The sequence below is a fragment of the Galleria mellonella genome, unplaced genomic scaffold (genome assembly GCF_026898425.1).
Source record: "Galleria mellonella isolate WM207_F2 unplaced genomic scaffold, CSIRO_AGI_GalMel_v1 utg56, whole genome shotgun sequence".
Lineage (NCBI taxonomy): Eukaryota > Metazoa > Arthropoda > Insecta > Lepidoptera > Pyralidae > Galleria > Galleria mellonella.
Window position 1 is genome coordinate 1928416 of NW_026442117.1, and position 18244 is coordinate 1946659.

The following is an 18244-nucleotide window of genomic DNA, read 5'->3' on the forward strand; positions in this document are numbered from 1 at the left end:
GCCTAGGGCTCTTGGTTTATAAATATAAAAATATATTAGGGTAAATTAATACTGCGGATAAGGTAAAGTAAAATTAATCTGACAACACTGACAGGCCCAATAAACAATATGACTGATCTGTGATTGAATGGCTCATTCTCATCTCAAATTATTTTGTTGTTTAAAAATTCTTTGAAAATATGGTGTAAATCCGAATACTTTTTACGACACCTACCCTCCATTTTCACATTTTGAGAGTATCGCATATTGCTCGCAGTGAAAAGATGTCGTCGAGTTCTGTGGAGGAAATTACGGACCAATCCAATGTGAGTATATTTAATTGTTTGCTTTGTTGTCTTTATTCTTCTTTTCGTAGTTGCATTATCCAGTGATCCAATATTCGATGAATGGTTATTTTTTGGATTTTCGTACTTGCTTTAAATTTAATTCTAATAGTTATCGTCTGTTCAACAATGTAAATATTGTTTACTAATTGCGTCATAATTCTATTGCTTTGAACTAACTAGAGCTTCGCATGGCATTATTAGTAAACATATATTTAGATGTAGGTTCTCTTTATCTGTTAGCCATAAAATAATTATGTATTTTTTTTAAGTAGGTACATTGAGATTCCTTTATTAATGTATACAGATATACAGTCACCAATGCGAATTAATGGTTCCAAATTCGAAAATAATCAAGAAATGTTTTTTTTTTATGTTTCTTTGTTGTGAATGTAGTTTAAATAGGTTTTTTTTTTTTTTTTTTTTTTTAATATTATTCTACTGTGATTTGGGTACTGTATTATTATAACTATTTTTTACTTCTATACTGTTTGCTTAACTTCCCAGGATCTATTCACACAAGATGGTGTACTGCTCAAAGCCTGCAGCGGCCGACCAGTCAATGAACTCAACTCTATCGGTATGCTGTGCATTGTGCAGAACTCAGATGGCACTAAGAGCATTGAGTGGCGGCCAAGTGATATAATCACAGTGTGTGCTGTCCAGGAGCAAGATTGGGCGCTTGTTAATGCCATTGGTAAGTTATAAGGTTTGTTTGTTCGTAACTTTGTTCATCTAGGATATGTTCACTGACTGAGGTAAAAAGTAGTAGATTTGCAAAATTGTTTTTTTATCTGAAAAGATATACTTACAGATTAATTCCATAGAAATTTTTATTAAAATCCATTCACAGTTAGTTTAGATTTTAAATCAAAATGACTGGTGATGGGACAATTGAAGATGATGTTTTTTTTGTGGAGTACAATCTTAAATAATTATTTTTTAATCTATTTCTTATCTTATTTCTATTCCTTGGACCGGTAGGACGTCGTCAACGAACATTCAGTGGAAACTTAACAGCGGACTATGCTACGGCTAGAGCGCGCATCATCAGAATGCCATTGAATGAACTTAAAATCTTCCGTGTCACTAACAGAAACCAACAGATGAGTTTCTCTAACAAAGTCGGTGTGTGGCAGTCGACATTCTTCTTCCAACATGGAAACGCGGAAGTGTTTATAGCATATCTGAAAAGTCATGTGAAAACGGCCAAATCGAGCCGTGATAGGAACACATATTTGGTTGTGGAGCCCACAGATGAGACACGTGCATTGAATCGTTCGTTCACCGAATTGGATATATTTCAAGAGAATACAACAGACGTGGTCTGGAATATAGTGAGCAATCTTAAGGAGAGACCATACGAGACTACAATGGAGGCGTTTTCGAAACTCTCAAGCATTGGTATGTCTAGTTATCCTTTTTTTCTTGTCATTTACTCCTTGGCTTTGTGCTGGAGAATTTCAGTACCTCATTATCTGTAATAAGCTGCTGTGTGGTCCCGGCATAGAATAGACCACCCCTTCCTTTCTCGTGGGTGTCTTAAAAGGCGATTAATGGAACTTAATGGTCCAGGATTGGGCAGCAGCGTCCCTCTTAGAACATCACCAGACCCTAACTGCGGTTCCCATTGCGCCTGTCAAACGGGAGATTTTTTTTAATGGATGATATGGTAACCCCACCCGCGCTATCGGTATATACCGGCGGGGTACCAGTGAAGGATCATAGGTGAGGATGAAGTAGGTCAGCTAGCCCATAGTGACGAATTCAACAAGAAGTGTTCACGATGGTTTCCAGGGGGAATCCATGTCGACCTAATAAGGCGTATTGCTAGCAATGGTCCTGTTAAACTTTATTGCTAGCAGTGCTGGTCCTCAGGGACCGACGCTGGCCACACGGAAAGTTCGCTGCCGGTCCCCAGGGACCGGTGCCGGGCCCAACGTGTTAATAGTGATATTAGAACTGTATTTCTTTAATGTGTGAGAATGGAGTAACCCCGTCTGTGTTATCGGTATACGCTGGCGGAGCATCAGCGAGGGGTAGTTGATAGGTGAGGATGAAAACAGTCAGGGTCACGTAGCCCATCGTGACGAATTCCATAAGAATTAACCACGATGTATTCCCGGGGTAACCGCATGGAGGTCGACCTGATAGGGTATATTGGTAGCAGTGGGGCTGTTAGACCCCATTATTAACAATGTCTTTTCCCACTGTAGGACTGGATTACAACTCGGGATCGCAACTTTGTAAGTAGATAGCGCTTCGTTATAAAACGATTTATTGCTTCACGAACAAAAATGGCAGTTTTGTTTTTAAAAGTTGAATAAGCACACATTTTATTTTAATGTAAAAGTTACCGTTTGTAAATTGATTGAGAAAGCTCGATTAGTTTCGGGACCAGTTTGTGACCCTTAATCATGAGCGGCTGTGATGCGAGCGCGAGCCTAACTGCGCGTCTCGGCCCGAAACTAGTCGAGTTTTCTCGATCTATTTACACTTTAATTTAATTAAAACCGGTAATTGTTGCATTGAAAATGGCAAATAAGAAATTATTTTGGGACCAATACAGCAATCCTACAGATTATAAGCACAATGGTGCGAGCTTGAATTGTATATTTATTTGCGTTACATATTCACAAAAACAATTTTGCTACATTCTGAATTCTAAAATTTGAAAGTCATTTATAAAAATTTTTTATTTATTAAATAGGGACATAATTAAATTATTGCCGTGTGGTCCCGGCGTAGAATGGGCCACATCTTTCTTTCTCTTTCCCTTGGGCGTCGTAAGAGGCGACTAAGGGAACTTATTGGTCGAGGGATAGGCAGCAGCGTCCTTTAAACATAACCAAAGCCTAAATTCGGCGGGTTGGTACTGCTTGCCAAGCGTGGCAACTACTAGCAAAACCCCCCTTATGAGAGAGGGCTATGTTTAGAAGTGGACAGTTAATGGGAGATATAATAGTAATGTACATATAGTTAGATTAATTGATTTAAAATTTTAAACGTGATTAATTAACGTAGAAGCTTGCTTTTATTGTATTATTTTAAACTAGCGGCCCGTCCCGGCTTCGTACATGTGGACATTTCTACAATTTAAAAAGTGGCCATTAAGGCTGCACACGCAATGGATGCTTAAAAATGGAGTAACTTCTCCCGTTTTCCCAACATTTTCCTTTACTGCTCTTCTCCTATTGATAGTAGCGTGATGAAAAGTATACTGTAACCTGCCCTGAAGAATAATTGTACCAAGTTTCGTTAAAATCCGTCGAGTAATTTTTGTTTCTATAACGAACATACAGACAGACAGACAGACAAAAATTTTACTAATTGCATTTTTGGCAACAGTGTCGATCACTAATTTCTCCATTCACGCCATATCCCACTCTTCAAACCGAAACACAGCCATGCAAACACAACTGCTTCACAGTAGAAACACGAATGGGACAGAGGTACTCAAGCAATCGACTTTTGTACAAAGTCTCTCTCTGGTCTGATCTCTCCCGCCTGCAACACCAGGGGTGTCGCGTGCGCGTTGTCGACCCCGAAGGAATCTTAACATACACTTTGTGAAGAACCCCACACAGTAGTGTCTAGGGAAAACCTAGTTTAGTTTTGAAATAAAAATAACTTGTTTTCCCACCATCGAATTTAATTTTTTTTGCGAAACAATCTTAAATGATTGATGAAAGGTTCTTGAGTCGTCCTCGTACTGGCAAACGCAGTGTAAGACGACTTCCTACTAAATGGAACGACGATCTCATACACATTGCAGGGAATCAGTGGATACAGGTGGCTCATAACCTTTCCTTATGGTGGTTTATGGTGGCTTAATAGATTTAAGCAGATAACGGCTGATGTGATGATGAATCGTTGGTCATTCATTCAAGATCATTGGCATTAAATTATTCAGTGTACTACGGCAATGAGGCGTCGAGCAAACGCGACGTGTCCGAGGAGGTGGCTGATTTGCTCACGAAGAGCATGGTCGCGGCGGAGGAGGCGCACTCGGTGACCAAGAGCGATGAGTACGAAGTCATCAGCATGAAGCCCACGCTGCCACCGAGACCCAGTATACCCAGGTAAGATTTGTTAATTTTTTTAAGTCCGAGGTAAACGAGCATATTACCAGAGGGAGACTTTGTGCAAAAGTCGATTGCTTGAGTACCTCTGTCCCATTCGTGTTTCAACCGTGAAGCAGTTGTGTTTGCATGGCTGTGTTTCGGTTTGAAGGGTGGATATGGCGTGAATTTACTGGGTACAGAGGAATAACACCTGAGTCCCCAGGAATGGCAACGCATGGGGGGTACCATGAGCGAAACAGTATACTCTGTTATGTCCATGGTACTGCTCATGTCTATAAGCGACGATTACCACTTTCCATCAGGTGGGCCGTCAGTTTGTTTGTAATTCTAAGTTTGTATAAAAAAAATATTGCTCACCTGACGGTAAGTAAGTATCGCCGCCCATGATCACCCACAACACCAGAGGTGTGCAGGTGTGCTGCCGGCATTTTGTAAAGAATTATTAAAAAGTAAAAAAGTAGATTATAGTTATTATTTAACTCTTTATTGTACTATAAACAAAAATATACAACACCAGAGGCATTTGCACCTGGATACCAGCTTGGTCCTCTTGACTCGACTCAAAGAGGGGTTATGAGAATTGTTGGCGATCCCAAACTCACGAGGCTGTATCGAGCTCTTAAGTCTAAGGCGAGACTTTGCCTCCTTTTGTGTGTTCTACCGCTTGTATAACGGATTGTGTTCTGAGGAATTGTCTGAAATGATGCCTACAGCCACCTTTTATCATCGCACCGCTCGCCATCGACAGGGAATTCATCCTCACACGCTTGAGCCTAAATGGTCACGTACAGTGCAGATTTAGAGAAATTTTCTCCTGCGAACGTTCAGACTGTGGAACGAGCTCCTTGCCGACGTTTTCCCTAGAGACTACGGTATGGGGTTCTTCAAAAAGGATATATTAAAGTTGCTTCACGGTTGGCAATGCGCACGTGACACCCCTGTAGGCGGGGGTAAGGGATTGTTAGTAATGGAGATTGAGAATCCCATTGCTAGCAATATACCCAACCAGGTCGCCCTCCTCGCGGTTGACCCCTGGAAACTATCATGGTTAATTCCTGATGAATTCATCATGATGGGCTAACTGGCCTGTTTATGAAATCATCCCATGGTGATGATCACCCTTCACTGGTGGGGCACCAGTGAAGGGTGAGGGCCAGCGTATCTCGTTAGCGCAGGCGCGGTTACTATTCCATTTTCTACCAATAAAAAAAAAACCCTGTAGGCGTCCATAGGTTACAATTAAATAGAGTAATACTCTTTGTTGTTTCCTTCATAAGATTACAATAGTAAACTTATTATAAATACAAACAATTACAAGAAATAATCACAATGTGAAAACAATGGGCGTCCTTATCGCTAAGAGCAATCTCTTCCAAGCGACCTTTGGATGGAGATGAGTAATTATAAACTGTTTGATTGGAAAAATTCTTTTTTTTATCTGAAAGGATACTCTTACAGAATGGTTTTTTTGAAATTTAATCAAAATCGGTTCAGCAGTTTAATTTTTAGATCAAAATAACTGATTTTGTTATAATTGAAGTTAGTTTTTGTTATGGGATGCAACCTTTAATTATTGGGGGGAAAGGAATTGTTAGTAATGGGGTCTAATTTGCCCATTACTAGTACACCTTATCAGGTCGACCACCACGCGGTGCCCCCTGGAAACTATCGTGGTTAATTCTAGTGGAATTCATCACGATGGGCTAACGGACCTGCTTTCATCCTCACCTATCTTCGCTCACTGGTGCCTCGTCAGCGTATACTGGCAGGTGGGGATACCATTTTATTGTAACCCTTAAAAAAAACTTTAATTATTCATATGCCTGTTATTAGTCAATATAAGAGTAAATAATAGAAGATAATCACATATTACCAGAGGGAGACTTTGTACAAAAGTCGATTGCTTGGATACCTCTGTCCCATTCGTGTTTCAATCGTGAAGCAGTTGTGTTTGCATGGCTGTGTTTCGGTTTGAAGGGTGGGATATGGCGTGAATTTACTGGATACAGAGGAATAACATCTGAGTCCTCAGGAATGGCAACGCATGGGGGATATTATGGGCGAAGTATACTCTGTTATGTCCATGGTACTGCTCATGTCTATAGGCGACAGTTACCACTTTCCATCCGGTGGGCCGTCAGCTTGTTTGCCATTCTAAGTTGTATAAAAAAAAACTGATATTATGGTGGATTTAGAAATAATGCTCCCCATCAAATTTGGTCTCGTTTGTGTTGACAAAAGCTGTTCACAGTCTTATAGAGCCTGATGCCCATAACAAGGTCTTACATATAAAAGCTTTGTCTGTTACAGAAGCACACCATTGTCTCAGGAAAAGTGGGAAGGTTTGCAGGACACGTTGGGTCGCGTCACAGAGATGGATGGCGTCAAGCAACTCATCTTTAGAGGGGTAAGTCAAGAATCTTTATAAACATACTAGCTTTTGACCGAGACAGAAACCTATATCTTTTTCCATCCACTGTACTATGTAAATCAAATTTTATAGTGATTGGTTAAGCGTTAAGGTGCTATATGGTCACAGGTCTGTGTTTAGGTATGAACGGTGGGATATGGCAGTGAATTTACAGGGTACAGAGGAATAACACCTGGAGTCCTCAAGAATGGCAACGTATAGGGGGTACCATGGGGAAAACAGTATACTCTGTTATGTCCATGGTACTGTCCATGTCTATAGGCGACGGCTACCGTTTTCCATCAGATGGGCTGTCAGTTTGTTTGCCATTCTAAGTTGCATAAAAAAATAAAATAAACTAAACTCACTTTCACATTTATAATATTAGGATGAAGCAGGCAGAGAGTATACTGGAAAACATGTTAAAATTATACTCAAATATTTCAGGGAGTAGCACATTCCATTAGAAAGCAAGTATGGAAATATCTTCTAGATTATTATCCGTGGCACATGACCCATGCTGAGTTGAAGGCCCTCCAGAAGAAGAGAACAGACGAGTATTACTGTATGAAGCTGCAGTGGAGGTCGATGACGGAAGGCCAAGAGAGCAGATTCACAGAGTACAGGGACAGGAAGAGTTTGGTAGAAAAGGATGTGAATAGAACGGACAGGACACACCCGTTCTTTGCCGGTGACAATAACCCAAACCTGGAGACCTTACAGGACATACTGATGACGTATGTCATGTACAACTTCGACCTGGGTTACGTACAAGGAATGAGTGATATATTAGCGCCATTGCTGTTGCTTATGGGCAACGAGGTGGATACTTTTTGGTGTTTTGTTGGATTCATGGAGAGGATCGTAAGTACTGCTTTTTAAACTTTAATTATTTTTAATACCATATCAGCTGTTAACTTTCCACTGCTGAATATAGGTCTCCCCCATAAGGGTTTTTTGTCAGTAGTTGCCACTCTTGGCAACCGCAGTTATGCTTCGGTGATGCTTTAAGAGAGCCACTGCTGCTCATCCCTCAACCATAAACTTTTCTTATTCATCTTTTACAATACCAACGGTAAAGGAATGGGTGGCCCATTCTATGGCAGAGCCATACGGCGAATTCCATTATTATTAAATTAATTTATATTAATTAAATGCAGGTGTATTCATCACGATGGGCTAACTGACCTGCTCTTTTATTCTCACCTATCATCCTTCACTGGTGCCCCGTTAGCGTATACCGTTACCGCAGACGGGGTTACCATTCTATTATCAATGTTAAAAGAAATCTGGTTCCCACCTTCCATGAGGTGGACTGCCAGTTTGTATGTACCCACCCTTAGTTATATAAAGTGCAATGTTGCACAGGCATCGAACTTCGATATGGACCAGGCAGGCATGAAGCACCAGCTACTGCAGTTGCAGCAACTGGTCATGTTCGCGAGCCCCGAGCTGGCGCAGCACCTCGCGCTCAAGGACTCCGGCAACATGTACTTCTGCTTCCGGTGGCTACTCGTCTGGTTCAAGCGGGAGTTCTCGCTTATTGATATTATGAGGTAAAGCAATTTTTTTTATATATATATATTTTTATATATATATTATTATAAATATTCAAAACTACAGAAAACAAGTTCTATTAGTGTTCAGAAACCACATAAACATATGTGGTTTCATTTCGGTATTAATGCTAAATATGTTGAGACTATTCAACTTGGATTTGATAAAAAAGAGAATTTTGAGAAAGAAAGAGTGAGTGAGAGTGAGAAAGAAGAGAGAGAGAGATAAAGAGGAGAGTGACAAAGAAGGGAGAGAGAGATAGAGAGAAAGAAGAGAGAGATAAAGAGGAGAGTGACAAAGGGAGAGAGAGATAGAGAGAAAGAAGAGAGAGATAAAGAGGAGAGTGACAAAGAAGGGAGAGAGAGATAGAGAGAAAGAAGAGAGAGATAAAGAGGAGGGTGACAAAGAAGGGAGAGAGAGAGAGAAAGAAAGAATGTATTCAAAGAATCGTGCGACTCACCAAATAACAAATATGTTTAATAACAAATATGGTAAATGATATCTGTTGTACCAGCCATTAACTGTCCACTGCTGGACATAAGCCTCCCCCATAAGGGAGGTTTTGCCAGTAGTTGCCACGCTTGGCAGACGGCGATCTGTTGGCGGCAACCGCAATTTGGCTTTTGGTGATGGTTTAAGAGGGAGACTGTTGCCCATCCCTCTACCATAGTTCCCTTAGTTGCCTCTTATGACACCCACGGGAAAGGAAGGGGTGGCCCATTCTATCACGGTGCTGACACGGGGCAGCAATAACTAGTTATAGTAAGAACTAAATTAATAAACTGATTTTAATATATTTTAAAAATGAAAATATGTTATGTATATAAAATATGTTATATTAAAAATGATAATTTTTTTTTTTTATATATAATAGTTTTATCATTTATATATTTATATAACATTTTAAGTATTTTCTTTATTTTATGTGTTTGCTTTTAATGTATTACTCAAGCTGTGCACATAATGTGATTGGATTGTAACCTAGCCGAATCACAAGTGTAATTATATATTTATGTTTTTTATGGTTGTGATCTGTTTTATGTGCCAATAAAATAAAATTAAAAAATAAAATCTACTCATATTTGTTGGCAGGCTGTGGGAGGTGCTATGGACAGGGTTGCCGTGTGCTAACTTCCATTTGTTAATCTGTGTTGCTATACTCGAAGCAGAGAAGGAGGTCCTCATCAGCGGAGACTATGGTTTCACTGAAATTTTAAAAGTGAGTACAATAATAAATTTTATTAATATAATAAAATTGTACATCGACGACGTCTGTATATGGGGGATATTTAAATAAAATAATGTGAGTATCTCAAAAAGATCAATATTTATTTATTTATATTACATTTTTCTTCAAAAGAACCAAAATAACCGACATAGCCCGAAGGATAAGCAAGCTGAAGTGGCAATGGGCTGGTTACATAGCTCGAAGAACCGACAACCGATGGGAAAGAAAGATCCTTGAGTGGCGATCATGTATGGGTAAACGCAGTATAGGACGACTCCCCTACGACGACGACTAGATGAAGTGACGACCTGAAATCTATTGCAGGGAGTCATTGGATGCTGGTGGCTTAGGACCTTAATATCTTGATTCTATCAGATAAATTAGTCGATGGTCTTCACGGGGAACCACGTGGAGGTCGACCTGATAGGGTATATTGATAGCAATCTCCCCAATATTAACAATCCCTTTCCCACAGTAAGCCAATATTAAGACGTAATTAAAATGCACTCCAACAATTTCAGCATGTGAACGAGCTGTCAATGCGGATAGAAGTGAACAAAGTATTAAGCTCAGCAGAGGGTATATACCATCAGATCATATCCGCCCCCCACCTCACCGACCAGATCCGAATAATACTCGGCCTCACTCCATTGGGGACGTCGGCCCCCACGGAAGATGATGACGCACCTGAAGCTACGGGTACGAACTGTAAAGACAACGATGCCGCTGCCAATGTCAGTACCAGTGGAACGGATATGGAAGAAGTTATGTATCAGATAGGACTAGATATGAATTTCTAAGCACGGTGATTACATTTTCCATAATACTATGTTCCTTACTAACTTTTTTTTTTCCACTGTTTTGTGTCGCAATGTTTGTTTAAATGGAATTTGTTCTATTTTGGTCCATTTACTGTACAACGATCGCCGTGTCGTCCCGGCGTAGAATGGGCCACACCCTCCTTTCCCTTGGCTGTCGTGAGAGGCGACTAAAAGAACTTAAAATGGTCGAGGGATGGGCAGCAGTGTCCCTCTTAAAACATCTCCAAAGTCTTCTCCGTAAGGGCTGTTTTGCCCATAGTTGTCACACTTGGCAGCCGCAGTTAAGCTTCTAGAGATGTTTTAAGAGGGACGCTGCTGTCCATCTCTCCACTAGAAGTTCCTTCCGTTGCCTCTTACGACACCAACGGGAAAGGAAAGAGTGGCTTATTCTATGCTGGGACCACATGGACATTATACATGTAATAATAAAATGAATGGCAACGCATGGGGGGTATCATGTGCGAAACAGTACACTCTGTTATGTCCATGGTACTGCTCATGTCTATAGGCGACGGTTACCACTTTCCATCAGGTGGGCTGTTAGCTTGTTTGCCATTCTAGCTGTCACTTTTACCCCGTTACGTCTATATTGAATGGACAAAATAGAATATTTATAAAAAATATTTAAACTTGAAAGAAATCATTTTAAAATCCCATTACTAACATTGTCACAGTTATGGATTAATTCATTGCATGACAGTAAATTTGCAATACATTACCTCATTTTATAGTACAACACCCATAAAACCATTGATTCTTATAACCGTGTGCTTAAATTTCATGTCTTAATTGTACATTGTTTTTCTTGCCTTTCAGTTTTAGATAATAAACTCTTGTCCATTGTAAATATAATAAAATGTAGCAAAAAGAGCAATATGTATAAGGATTCTATTTTTTGAAACTTTAAATTTTTAATATATATTTTTACAAGAGACTTGTGTGTAAAATTAGAAGAAAATAGTTTTAAATAAAAAGAGGGCTTAAAAATTGGTTTATTAACGATTACTAGTATATTGGATAACAAACAAAATAATATGTTTGAATTTAGAATCTCTTTTTTTTTATCGATTGATTAGTAGTTCAGTACCTCCTTACTAATATGATAAAATTAATTTTTTCATTGTTAAACAATTCGTGAGCCATTTTTAACGTTTATTTGAATGCTATTATAATTTATACTTACTTTTTCAGGCTGTACTCGAATATGATGGAATAGAAATATCGATAGTAACACAAACCGTGTGGGCTCTACTCGCCTAGTGGCGCCCTCTGTACATAAAATGAACACATAGACTGGATGCGAAGTGATAGTTTTATATTTTTATATATATATTATGCACTTTAAGAAGTCGATTGCATCCTATATGAAAATCAATTATTATTGTTAACAATTATATTAAAATATGACAATCATAAATTGATTTATGTGACTGTTTTGACAAGACTACAATAATAATAATAATAAATAATAAAGATTCTGCCCGCATTGTACGCCCCGGTTTCTCTCCCTGGGGCCCTGAACCCCGGCCGACTGTGCTTCTGCCGGAGGTTAGTTGCCATCTCCTCTCCTTAAGAGGGGAGATGAGAATTATAGTAAAATTTTTAATCTTTATTTACTACTCACAAGGAACTGTTTAGACTGTGACTGTGTGTGACTAATTAGTATTTTAAATTAAAATTTTAAAATACTAAGTAGTCTAGACAATATTATATAAATATAAAAGTAAGGGTGACAACCCTACTCAAACCCGCCGATTTTATTATCGTATTTTTATTAATTGGTTATACAAAGTTATAACAAAAATATATATTTTCATATATATATATATATACATACATATACATACTACACTACATATCCCACCTTCGTAACTGAAACACAGCCATGCAAACAACTGCTTCAAGGTAGAAACATTAATGGGATAGAGTTACTCAAGCAAACGATTTTTGTATAGTCTCCCTCTGTTTTTTTTGGCAGTATTTTTACATGTTTACCATTGAAATTTGGTGTCTTGGCAATAATATAATATTTAATAGCAACTATTTTTCTATTTATATCATTGAAAATTACAATAGCTTTTCACAGTAGGTGAGCTATTATCGCTGATAAAACATGAATAGTTCTATAGCAAACTGACAAGGTCAGCATCCATATATTATGGGCGTTGTCCTGTATCAATTATTTTTTCTCAAACATGCTTGGAAATGTGAGCATTATTTTGACAATCTTCTTAGAGATAAATCAAAATAGCCATACTGGCCAGATACTTGCGGGCAGCGGCCGGCAAAAGTTGTATGAAAATCCATATCTGTCGTGTTTTGCGGCCAGATAAACTACTATGTAAACTCATATCTGTCCTGTAATTTAAAACTGGAATGTCCTTTTACTTCGAAACATGGCTACCAAGCAGGTAACTTATAAAAGGTTTTATTTAAATTTCGAACTGGCTTGCAAATAGAAAGCTGTTTATTGAAAAAAAAAAACAAAGGAACATCATGGCGCTTGAAAAATTATTATTGTTCGTTATTCGTCATTGAACTTACAAAGTAAAATTGTGTTTTTGATTTCCGCGCATTGTTTGAGAAAAGTACTTGGCCACCACTAGGCAATGATGAACTTACGTATGTGTACCTCGGCTTCGCCTCGGCCCACATTTACACGTTCGTCCATCAATGCATCAGTTGCTGGCCGCTGCAGTAATGTACTATTAATCTCACATCGACTCTAAGAAGATAGTACAATAATGTATTTATTAATACGGTGCTTCTATAAACCAATAAGATTTTTCTATAGGATCTAATCGACTTAAAAATATGTTAACAAAATCAATATATTTTTAATATGACATGTCAATTTTAGATATTATCATTTAATTGTAAGTTCGTATTATGGTTTGTGATTAAGTTGTGTTATTATTATTAATTTGATCATTTGTATAATGATAGTTATTAAATTATAATTAAAACAACAGAAGAGGCGTTATTGTTTTAAATAATACGATATATTTGAAGTGGACAGTTGTTGTTCATGAACGTTTGAAGGGAAAAGAACTTTGCTAATTGGTCGGTTTTTTTAGTTTAATAATCTCATGTACAGAATGTATGAAGGAGGATTGTAGTGATATATTGGTAACTTTCTATTTAAAGCAAGAATTTGTTTTCTTTGCACTATATGATATTCTCTCTAAGATGCACTAAAAGATTTTGTTCTAACAATGTTTATATTTTCATACACCAAAGACAATATTTCTTTTTTTTTTTTATTATTATTTTTATTAAGGAATTTCGCTACTGACCCTTGGTCACAATAGAATATCAGTGTTTTGCTCTTTTGAGGGCAAAACGATAAATTGAACTGTGACCATTTTGTGTTACTGTGGTACGCACGCATAAAAAAATAGAAAAAAAATTGTTACTTGTATTTTTATGCTTTTATTTTTTTTTGTATATGCATTCTTTTATCTCTTACTGTGTTGTTAGTAATGCAAATCTTTCTATTTCCAATATTATGAGAGAATATCGAAAGAAAAACTTGCCAATTTATGAATTTAGCACAAATATTTGTTATTACAACGAGCAATGCGTAATAAGTTTATTTTAGTGACCTATTGTATTGAAATGATTGATTGTATTGAAATGACAAATTTATCCATAGTAAGTTTTATTTTTTGTTATTATCATTGTATCAGAATTGGTTAACTAAGATTATATGACAATTTTATAATTAACTAACGTATGTCTTTTACTGTGCAATGTGTGGATTTTTTTTTTATATACAACTTAGAATGGCAAACAAGCTGACGGCCCACCTGATGGAAAGTGGTAACCGTCGCCTATAGACATGAGCAGTTACATGGACATAACAGAGTATACTGTTTCGCCCATGATACCCCCCACGCGTTGCCATTCCTGAGGACTCGGGTGTTATTCCTCCGTACCCAGTAAATTCACGCCATATACTGCATGCACGCATGCAATACTGCATATGGATACTGCAATTGTTATGTAATATATATTTATATAAATTTGGCCATGACGTGGTTGGGGGGTCTTGAGTAAGTCATGTTCACTGAAATGTCCAGACAGATGGTGGCGTGGTAGGCTGGGTTTTTTTTAATGGCTGATAATGGAATGGTAACCCCGCCTGCGTTATCGCTATACGCTGTCGGGGCACCAGTGAGGCATGAAAGCATGAAAGCAGGTCAGTTAGCCTATCATGACGAATTCCACTAGAATTAATCATGATGGTTTTCAGGGGGAACCATGTGGAGGTCGACCTGATAGGGTGTATTGCTAGCAATGAGTCAATTAGATTTTATAGTCATTACTAACAATCCCCTTCCCCCCTGGTGCGCTGGGTTATTGAGTTCCCTAAAATATGGTTGAGCGCAATGATGGCTGGCTCACCCGTCATACTCGTGAACGGGTGCTGCCTGATTGGTCTGCTCTGGTCATTGCAACCGATTATTTTTATTGTTTTAATTATATATTATATATGTATTTTAAATTTTATGATCTGATACTGCTTACTAGTTTGTATTCACACAAATTCATTACTTACATAGTTAAATTTTTTTTTAAAAAAGCAACATCTGATTTTCTCGCCCGTTCTTCTAGAAAAATGACTATTCAAAAATGCTTAAATCTAAGTTTACTCGAATAAAATTATTTCTTTTTCTTTCTTTAAGGATTTATATTAAATTATATAAATCTAAATTTTAGGTCACTAAAGTAACCAATTCTCTTTATTGTTCCACTAATTTTTAAGTGTTATTTTAAACATAAATTTCTATTGTAAACATAAGCCTCGCGTGTTTTAATATTGTGCCTATACATTATTCTTTCAACTGTATTAAATTTCTTTGTACCTGCATTGTGTTTTTCTTCCAATAACCAATGTTTAGTAAGTTTTTTTCTCAAACATGCTTGGAAATGTGAGCATTATTTTGACAATCTTCTTAGAGATAAATCAAAATTGCCATACTGGCCAGATACATGCGGGCAGCGGCCGGCAAAAGTCGCATGAAAATCCACAGCTGTCCTGTAATTTAATAATGGAATGACTTTTTACTTCGAAACATGGCTACCAAGGAGGTAACTAAACGGTTTAATTTAAATTTCGAACTGGCTTGCAAATAGAAAGCTGTTTATTGAAAAAAAAAACAAAGGAATATTATGGCGCGTGAAAAAATATTATTGTTCGTTATTCGTCATTGAATTTAAAAAGTAAAATTGTGTTTTTGATTTTCGCGCATTGTTTAAAAAAAGTACTATACAAGCCTTGGCCTAGCCTAGCCTAGGCATTAATAGATTCGCGTATGTGTACCTCGGCTACGCCTTGGCCCACATTTGCACGTTCGTCCATCAATGCCTCGGTTGCTGGCCGCTGCAGTAATGTACTATTAAGGAAGAAAAGCCAGTTTTTTTAATGGACGATAATCTAATGGTCACTCAGCCTGCATTAACGGTATATGCTAGTGGGGCACCAGTGAGAGATGATAGGTGAGAATGAAAAAGCAGGTCAGTTAGCCCATCGTGATGAATACAGCTGGAATTCAGCAGAATGATTTCCAGGGCAGACCACGTGAAAGTCCACCTGACAGGGTATATTGCTACCAATGGAATTGGTAGCCCGCAAGGGATTGTTTATAACAATTCCTTACCACTCAGGATTCCCAGTAATTGCCACTTGGTAGGTGGTTTGGCAATCGCAGTTAGTTAGCTTCTTAGTAATACATGAGTAGACTTGAATAATAGACGAAATACGCATTTTTTTAGCATAAAATAAATGGATTTTGGCACTAAATAATTAAAGGTTATTTAATAGGCAATTTAATAATAAGTGTAATTACTTTAATAAATTAAAAAAAAAACATGTATTTAAAAATTAAAAATAAATAAAAATGAGATCAAATAATTTAAGTAGTTATCATACTACAAGTTTAGAATATTCATAGATATTTGCGAATGTGACTTCAAGTGTACGTTCAGTCCGTAACGAGTCTGATATGACTTGTCACAGAGGTGGCAGTGGAAGTTCTTCACTCCGGTGTGCGTCAATGAATGTCGTTGCAACTCAGATTTGGAGAAGAATCTTTTTCCGCAACTATCGCAACTGTACTTCTTCTCTTTCAAATGATTCTTCCTTATGTGCGAACTCCGCGAACTGGACGATATGAATGTTGCATTGCACACCTCGCATTTGTGGTTCCTTGTCCTCTTGTGATTCCAGAGTATATGGGAATGTAAGCCACCAGGTACTTTGAACTTTTTTGGGCAGAATTTACAGCTGTACGGACGATCATTGCTGTGTGTCAGCATATGTATTCTGATATAGCCAGTAGGATATGATTTACCGCATTGGTCACATTGACGTAACACCTTCTCCGACTTGCCTTTGTCTTTCCCATCAATATTTGGCTGACAAGAGTGCGAATTTAATTGGTCCGTACTATAGAAACCTTCCCAGCAGTTCTCACATATGTACGGCTTCAAATGAAGTTTCCTATGGAGTACAAGTGAACGGAAATCATCGAATTTCTCATTGCAATACTCACAGTCTCTGCCAATAGAGGATTTTACTGGATGGTTCTTTGAGCAGTGCTCATTAAGAGATTTAGCCGAATTGAATTCCGTTTTACATTCGACACAGAATAAAGGTTGTATTTCGGGATCGGAATTCAATTTTGTTTTTAGTCTATTCACTACTTTCCTCTTGTCGTACCTCTTGATTTTGCAGTCTTGTCTGTGATCATCAGACTCGAAACAGCAGTCATACTGATCACTGGAGTCTAACAAGTTTGAGTTGTCGGCTAAGGTTTTAGCATTTCTATGAATTAGTATTTTGAATGAGTATGTTATAGTTAGTTGATGAACACAGTTGATGCAAATATACTCTGGGTAGATGTTGTCTTTAGGTAAAATCTGAAATTGTATAAAATATATAATTTTAATGTTTTACTTCCATATAATAGACGAAAATACTTTGAAATAATATTTATTTACAGAAATGATTTTCATTGAAAGTACTGAAAATCCTATTTTTCATGGGCAGCGAAACAGAAGGCAAGGGGATGTATTTGCACCTAATTGTAAAGTATGAAAACACAAGAAGAATAAGATTTTTTTCTTCCAAATTCCCAGGTCAGCAGTGTTAACAATCTCATCCCTGCCACAAGTATATTTGTCTCACTTATTTCTGGTCATATTTGTAAGACTGTAAGATTATAGGTATGATAGTGAAATGGCAGAGTGTGGAGCATTTTAGTTCACAGGATGGCAATTCATGAGGGGCACCATGACCGGTAAAGTGCATTCTGCGACGATAACAACTATAGAGGACCGCTGCCACTTTCCAGGTATTAGCTTTTTTGCCATTTTCGATTTGCATGTGCAGGTACTATATCACATTGTATTTGGATTTGAGAATAGAATAATATACCTCGTAACTGTAGAATGTTTGCAAGATATCTGAGAGGCGCACGTTATCTCCGGCAATAGAAATATTCGTATGTATGTGGCGCATTTCTTTGCTAGTGGCAAGGCAGGTACGGCAACAATTTTTGTAATTCATATTCGTTCAATTTACTTTATCGAGAGAGCTAGTAAATTATTTTTACACACAAGTAAAATATATTTTAGCTAATTCACATTTTATTTATTTATATTACAAGCTATTTTACAAAAGTATTCTCAAACTAGTCATTAATGTTGTGACAGTGACAGTGACTACTGACAGTCAGTGACTGTAATGATTACTGAGTAAGTAATCACCAGCAAATCACCAGTAGAACTACTATAGCTAATATAAGAAGTCATAC

At 37.6% G+C, this 18244-nt stretch overlaps 2 protein-coding genes across 5 annotated transcripts; one reads left to right on the forward strand and one right to left on the reverse strand.

Moving 5' to 3' along the window:
• Nucleotides 1-85: 85 nt before the first annotated feature.
• LOC113512456 (TBC1 domain family member 15) lies at nt 86-15297 on the forward strand. Of its 4 annotated transcripts, none has more exons than XM_031914891.2 (11): nt 86-305; nt 831-1020; nt 1308-1727; nt 2540-2569; nt 4237-4405; nt 6719-6815; nt 7266-7682; nt 8187-8374; nt 9468-9594; nt 10125-10367; nt 11616-15297. In XM_031914891.2, the coding sequence occupies exons 1-11, from the start codon at nt 264-266 to the stop codon at nt 11682-11684; spliced, it is 1992 nt and encodes a 663-aa protein (XP_031770751.1). In that variant the 5' UTR covers nt 86-263; the 3' UTR covers nt 11685-15297. The 4 variants fall into 4 exon arrangements, with proteins under 4 accessions (XP_031770751.1, XP_031770753.1, XP_026752153.1 ...); XM_031914893.2 differs by having other exon boundaries at nt 10125-10337; XM_026896352.3 differs by having other exon boundaries at nt 87-305; nt 10125-10408.
• A 958-nt stretch (nt 15298-16255) lies between these two features.
• LOC113512414 (gastrula zinc finger protein XlCGF46.1-like) lies at nt 16256-18140 on the reverse strand. Its single transcript, XM_026896297.3, has 2 exons — nt 17866-18140; nt 16256-17348 (listed from the first exon to the last, which is right to left on the reverse strand). The coding sequence occupies exons 1-2, from the start codon at nt 17995-17997 to the stop codon at nt 16359-16361; spliced, it is 1122 nt and encodes a 373-aa protein (XP_026752098.2). The 5' UTR covers nt 17998-18140; the 3' UTR covers nt 16256-16358.
• Between the last annotated feature and the right edge of the window lie 104 nt (nt 18141-18244).

Bases quoted from the DNA above. Each gene is read 5' to 3' on its own strand.
- LOC113512456 (XM_031914891.2), top strand. From the start codon at position 264: ATGTCGTCGAGTTCTGTGGAGGAAATTACGGACCAATCCAAT. The intron at 7,683-8,186 runs GTAAGTACTGCT...AATGTTGCACAG, and splicing joins TTGGATTCATGGAGAGGATC to GCATCGAACTTCGATATGGA. The intron at 8,375-9,467 runs GTAAAGCAATTT...ATTTGTTGGCAG, and splicing joins TCGCTTATTGATATTATGAG to GCTGTGGGAGGTGCTATGGA.
- LOC113512414 (XM_026896297.3), bottom strand. From the start codon at position 17,997: ATGAATTACAAAAATTGTTGCCGTACCTGCCTTGCCACTAGCAAAGAA. The intron at 17,349-17,865 runs GTATATTATTCT...ATACAATTTCAG, and splicing joins AAACATTCTACAGTTACGAG to ATTTTACCTAAAGACAACAT.